The 6,865-nt window shown below is 33.6% G+C and overlaps 2 protein-coding genes across 5 annotated transcripts in view; one reads left to right on the forward strand and one right to left on the reverse strand.

Annotated features, from left to right (window-relative positions):
- LOC120637619 (TLD domain-containing protein 2) overlaps positions 1-1,950 on the reverse strand; it is a 185,805-nt gene extending 183,855 nt beyond the window's left edge. For 2 of the 4 annotated variants that reach the window (XM_039909515.1, XM_039909514.1), the window contains exon 1: positions 1,496-1,950. Coding sequence is in view for 2 of the 4 variants with exons in the window: in XM_039909517.1 (XP_039765451.1) it covers positions 1,496-1,497 (2 nt within the window). In the remaining 2 variants the exon portion in view is untranslated. The remainder of the gene's footprint in view (positions 1-1,495) is intronic. The other 2 variants (XM_039909517.1, XM_039909519.1) reach the window with 2 other exon arrangements.
- Positions 1,951-3,311: 1,361 nt separating this feature from the next.
- Positions 3,312-5,276, forward strand: LOC120623235 (ankyrin repeat domain-containing protein 13C). Its single transcript, XM_039889152.1, has one exon. It carries the CDS (start codon positions 3,623-3,625, stop codon positions 4,952-4,954), a length of 1,332 nt encoding a protein of 443 aa, XP_039745086.1. The 5' UTR covers positions 3,312-3,622; the 3' UTR covers positions 4,955-5,276.
- The last annotated feature ends 1,589 nt before the right edge of the window (positions 5,277-6,865 follow it).

The following is a 6,865-nucleotide window of genomic DNA, read 5'->3' on the forward strand; positions in this document are numbered from 1 at the left end:
TACAGTTGTATGTAGCTTTTCATTACATTGTCATACCTGACAATAATATTAAGTTTACACTATATATCTGCATGGGAAGCCTGTCAGGGTAAGACAGCACAGGTGAATAAATAGAGTTCAATGTTTAAATTATGGTTTTTTTAAAATTATGTTATTTCATTAGTTAATTGTTAATGTAAGAATCAAATTGTATTATTTTCGATTGAGCAGTTTAGGGGGTCTGTAACAGTGTTTTCTAGGAATGTGGCAAACCTCATTCCTAGAAAACACTGTTACACCGTTACCTCATCCTCTAGTTATTTGTATACAGTAGGCCCCCTATAATCAGTAAGAAATCTAATCTAAGCACAGCTGCTATAATCTATATGCCTCAGCATGTGTGTATGACTGCAACAAAAAATTGGGTCCTCTTTTCCAAATTCTCTGTCTTCAAACTTCAAGAAAATCACCCATTTTAGTTTATCAGAACTGAAAATACCATGCTAAGCTGTCTAAAATAAACACTATTATGAAATGCTGCTTTCCAAACTGAGAAAACAATCTCTTTTGGAATGATTCAAACCGGCTAATCTAAAGAAATAGTTTTTAACAAAATGAAATTATCTTTTGGCAAAAAACTGCAACACTTAGTGCAAATAGGTTTATCTATTTGATGAATGACTGATAATCTACTCTTATTATGTTGGACAAAAAATGTTTATTAATAAGTCTTTAATATATCATGCTTATCTTAAAAGGAATAAAAAAAAAGAAGTATCATTTTATTAATTTTCAATGGAAATTGTAAACAAATATGGGTAACATTCAGTTTAGTGTAGTAAAGGGTTGCTTGTTAAATTATGCATCATAACTGTTAGTATTATACTGAGGTACGGAACACATTGCATGCTCTCTTTGCTTTAACCTCTCTGTGTGTCTGTTGTATATGTATGTATGGCAAGGATAAAAGAGTCATTTACTCAGAAAACTATACACAAGAGAGCTTTCCCTTTTTTTTTTGGTGTGGGAAAAAGGACCATCACAGCATGTCCCTTTTGTTGGCTTTGTTGGATGCCCGGGGAACCCAGCAGAGCTTTGAAGGGGAAAGAGCGCTTTCCCCTTCAAATGCATACAGAATCATCAATTTATTTTTGTTGCTGTGTACTTATATATCTTATGACCAACAACATTACCCACACAACCACATTTCTATGTACTGTTTATCTCAAATAAACCTCTTATAAGAATATAACAGCATGTTTTTAAAATGGTTACCTTATTTGACTTCATTTTACTGTTTTCTTTTCATATGTTAACCATGTTATCTTTGGCTATGGGAGATTACTTAATGATTGTTATATTGCGGTTTAAGTATTCGTGGGTTTAAAGGCAACATCATTTATTTACTTGAAAACATCACATAGAGAGCTAGTATCTCAAGATATAATAAGTAATTACGTATAACATATACTAATATTATAGATATCTAATTAATATTATAGAAAACATAACTTACATTATGTCCAGGTGTAACAATCAGACACTCCTCTAAACCCAAGTCTATAATCACAAGTTAAATGTTCATTCAGAACTAAGAAAACAGAAAAAAACAAAAGCACGACCACCGCCGGGTCCTGTTTATAATTTTTAATACATTTTATTGAAATCCTACAATCACAACTGTTAAAATAATAGAAACACACTTCTTGTTTTACATAAACCCGCAATAAATTTAATTAAAATATTTTAATCCCATTGAATAAATCCGGCTAATTTATTGAATAAGGTAGCGGTCACGATGTTAATCATTTAATCAAAACGAACATTATGTGGCGTCCGAATTAAAATAACAGCACTGCACTCGGTTTATAAAATTCAATACAAAAAAATAATAGATCTCTGCGCGTATTTGTCAATTTTTCTTCCTTTTCTACTTCGTAGTTCGCTATCGCTTGAAAATTGAAAACAAAGCTCGACCAGAAACCAATATTAAGCGAGTACCGCCATCTAGTGTGGACGAATAAAAACTATAACATTTGATGTTAAGTGATACGTTCAGAAACAATATTTCTAAAACTTTACTGTGTGACTTTTAATGATTTGCCTCCGATTTCTTATAACGGTATACCAATTGTGTATTCGTGCACTTCTAAAAATCTAGGACTTATAATTGACAGTAATTTAACTTGGTCAGCTCATATAAACCAGGTAAGTAAACGTATGCACTATGTCGTTCACTCATTGAGGAGGCTGCAGAATTTTCTTCCGCTTCATACCAAAATTATGTTGGCCCAATCTTTATTGCTTCCAATACTTGATTACGCCGACGTCTGCTATTTGGATGCCACTGAAGAGCTACTCGACAAACTTGAAAGACTTCAGAATTTATGCATTCGCTTTATCTTCGGATTGCGCAAATTCGATCACGTTTCTGATTTTCGTCGTCAATTAAAGTGGCTGCCAATTCGTTTTCGCCGGAATGTGCATATTTTAACTGTCCTTTACTACATCCTATATAATTCTTCTTCTCCTGGATATTTGTGTGAGCGTATAAAGCTATGTCTTCCGCCTACGAGACCCTTGCGGTCTTGCGTGTCAAAAAATCCTCTTGATGTCCTTTCATATAATACTATTTTCTTCCAGAAATCTTTCTCCGTCCACGCAACACACCTTTGGAACTTACTACCAGAACATATTAGACACTGCCGATCGGTGCACTCTTTTAAACACAATGTAAAGGAGCATTATCTATCGTTGTCATAGTATATTTATCACTGTTTACTTATTATAGATATATATTTATATTATATAAATATTTATTATATTATTTTTATGTATTTTGTATATATAGTATATTCAAATGTTATTGTATTAGTATGTATAATTTTGTTATTATTTAGATTTATTAAATATACTTAGTAGTTATGAAGTATATTAAGTACCTAAGTTAATTAAGTACCTTTATTTGACCTATACCACAATTAAATCTTCTTACTCACATCCTGGGGTAGCTGGAAGAGATCTCTTATAGAGATAAGCTTTCCTTTGTACACTTCATGTATCTTATGTTCACAATCACAATTTATGGTACATAAATAATAAATAAATAAGTAAATACAATAAACTTCAATTAATATGTACCTTTTTTTTATAAAGTTGATTTATGAATTTTGAATACGGACCTTTCACGCGTAGACATGAACAATAAAAGTAAAAATCGGTTAGCCGATTCATTAACAGACATCAAGATTTGTATCATGTCGAACTGGCAACCCAATTTGAAAGCACAGATAGTCTAAATAACCGGGCCAAGCTCTAGACGTCATTCATCAAGTCCTGTCAAAATGATCAAACAGCAAACTGTCTTTTTCAACTAATCTCGCATTTTGTTGGTTCGATGTATTTGATTCAATAAATTAAACAAAAATGATGGTACTTTTTTAAATATATAAGCAACTTAAAAGTCTTTTATTGCTTGTATGTATATTTATTACGATGAATTGGTTGAGAAGAAAAAAATGTAACAGTGATAGCTTCTCCATTCTAATCTTATCTCATTGATTATACGATCAATCGTTGCGTTATATTTTTTGAGCAACAACCTATTGATAGTGATGAGGTGAAAAAAATCTGTCCATGCGAAATGTCTGCTTTGATTTGTAACGGTGACGATGATACTTATCCGCTTCACGAGTGCGTTTTCGTTGGCGACGTTCGGAAACTGTCTTCATTATTGAGATTCAGCGATGTAACGCGGAAGGACAAACATGGAAATACAGCCCTACACCTTGCTGTAATGCTTGGTCGCAAAGAGTGCGTGCAGTTGTTACTGGCGCACGGAGCTCCTGTAAAGGTGAAAAATTTTGCAGGTTGGTCACCACTCGCCGAGGCCATCAGCTATGGCGATCGGCAGACCATTTCTTCCCTGGTGCGTAAGCTCAAACAACAAGCGCGAGAGCAAATGGAATGCAGGAGACCAGATCTCATCAGGGCACTGTCCAAGATACAAAATTTTTACATGGAACTGAAATGGGATTTCCATTCGTGGGTTCCCTTAGTTTCCAGAATATTGCCATCTGATGTATGCAAAATTTACAAATCAGGTTCTGGTATAAGATTGGATACTACTCTGGTTGACTTCACAGATATGAAATGGGAAAGAGGAGATATATCTTTCATTTTCCAGGGAGAAAAGCCACCCAGTGAATCTCTAACAGTATTAGATAATAAAATCAAGGTGTACCAACGGGTGCGGTATGAGGAGACGGAAAATGAGATTGAGGATGAAGTGGATATACTCATGTCAAGTGATATTTTAGCTGCTCAAATGTCTACCAAAGGCATTTCCTTTTCAAGGGCTCAGTCTGGTTGGATTTTCCGTGAGGATCGTAAGGAAACAGTGGCAGGCCTATACAAAAGTGACATTTACACAATAACAGGCCTCGTGTTGGAGTCCCGTAAGAGGAGGGAACATTTATCCACGGATGATTTGCAAAAAAATAAAGCTATAATAGAAAGTTTGACTAAAGGTAATACACAAAACTTAGACACAAACGGAGAGCCAGTTCGGCGAGCCTCTCTGAATCCCCCACCTGAGAGTGGTATTGAATGGACATCATACATATCTTCCCCGCGTGGACAATACCCTAGTCTGGGTAGAGAGCTTGTGTACAAGGAGTCTTCAAGAAATTTCAGAGCAACAATTGCTATGAGTGATGATTTCCCTTTAAGTGTTGAAATGCTCTTAAATGTGCTTGAGGTGATAGCTCCCTTTAAGCACTTTGCTAAATTACGTGAATTTGTTGCCATGAAATTACCTAAAGGATTCCCAGTGAAAATAGATATACCAATTTTGCCAACAGTCACTGCAAAAATAACATTTCAAAAGTTTGATTTTCGTGATAATATACCAGAGAAGTTGTTTGTTATACCAGATGACTATGTGGAAGATCCATTACGTTTTCCTGATTTATGACGCTTTGATATTCTAACACTGTTTGAAATTAGTGAAAGACCAATTTGGCAGCGTGAAGTTAAGTGTGGTAGGGCACTATGCAGCATTAGTGATAAGCACTACAGATGGACAGATGGCCTCACTATTGAGATTCCAATGTTATTCGGCCTTGGTAGTTCTTATTCCAGCCAATATGTCCTTCTTGTTGAATAGGAATATTTTAATACAACTTTGTAAATTTTGTGGTAGAATGTTTTGAAGCTTTTGTTAAACAGTGTTAGAAAGTTAATTAAATAAGTATTTTTTTTTCATTCTATCAGTTCAACTAAAAAAAATTGTAAAATACAAACTATCTTGACATTGCAGTTTATATTTTTTTTTTTGTGTGGAATAGATTGAATTTTATATTCTGTTGTTTACTATTTCTTTATTAATACCTTTTAATGTTCATTTTCTATTGAAATTTTAAGCATTATTATTTGTAGTATTTTAAAAAGTGTGGTAAGGAGTTGCCCCATTTTAAAATGGCCTGAAACTGTATTTAAATATTTAATGGACCTATCCTATGGATGGAGATGTGCACAGGGTGTTAGACCACATTAGGCAGATTATATAAAATATTTCATAAAGATTTTTTTAAAACATGTGTTTTATGTGTTCACATAAGAATAAATTGGTGTTAGTAACTAGGTAAGGATTTTTTTACATATGCTACTTTAATTCCATTTAATAATCGTAATGAAAATCTTATTTGAAACTCGCACTTAACTTTTACTTCATTGTTGAAAATGTACCATTAGCATATTGCACCAAAAGAAATAAAACTTCAAAAAACTGCAGGGTATGCAGTGCCTTTATGCATGTGTGAAGTTTACTGGTTCAGTTGAACAATCTATATATTAAGAGAAAAAAAATTATCGCTTGTAAAGCTTATCGAGTGCACAGACGAGTGTGTGATTTGAAAAGTCGCGTTCACTATGATACGGAAAAAAATGCAGAAACTTAAAATGTGTTTTACAATTCCCCGTGACTTTGCCGCGTACAACTACTGCCAAGTTTCTCTCACAAACGTTCTACCGGTATTTTAGACATTTTATACTTACCCTCCGCGACACAGCGCCCGCCTGCAATATTTCTAAAATTGCTCAGTTCCGAAGATTCGTAGCGGGATTTTAAGATGCCCTGCCCTTAGTCATGAATTGGGCTATAAAATTCAAAACAATTGATTCTGACTGGTATTTCCGGAATTTAGCGCATTCTAACTAATAAACTTTCATCCCTGGGGGTGAATAATTTATATATCTTATGAATGTATTTACCATTATAATTTTATCAATCTAAATATTATTTTTCATCCATATAACCTGAAATATCACGGATTTTCATACATTTTCATTTAACGCATTAAGCGTTAAATATTAAAAAGTTATAGCTCCTATTATAGCATTCCTTAAAAAGTGTACTATCAAATTCAAATGCAAAAAAGAGTCAAATACGATTGGTAGTTCTAGAGCTTAGAAAATCTTCAGCATTGCATATGTAGGTAGTCATCGTTATTTTAGTAGAAACAACTCACCATTGTAGTTGACTGCCTCAACGCGCGTACCCTTAAGATTTTCATAAAAGATAATAACGAAGGACTTTTCGATATCGTCTCTTCGCTAACAATACCGCGCAACTCAAATTAGCATACTTTGGATATACAAAAACAGCTCTCAAAACATTTTATGCATAAATCCTGTCTATAATGATAAAAATAAAGTAGGATTACATTGAGGTTTAAGAACTTTATATTCTCAACAGAATTACAATAAATTCGCTTAAAGCGAGCGTATTATACAGTGATTTTCTATAATATTGTAAAAATTAGAAATTGATAATGTTGAAAATATCGTCTGAGAAAAGTACAGAAATCCTTTGTGGGATATGCTT

This window comes from Pararge aegeria, chromosome 4, assembly GCF_905163445.1.
Source record: "Pararge aegeria chromosome 4, ilParAegt1.1, whole genome shotgun sequence".
In the NCBI taxonomy this organism is placed as follows: domain Eukaryota; kingdom Metazoa; phylum Arthropoda; class Insecta; order Lepidoptera; family Nymphalidae; genus Pararge; species Pararge aegeria.

What these genes read in the sequence shown, in the direction of transcription:
- LOC120623235 (XM_039889152.1), top strand. Translation starts at nt 3,623, where the DNA reads ATGTCTGCTTTGATTTGTAACGGTGACGATGATACTTATCCGCTTCAC.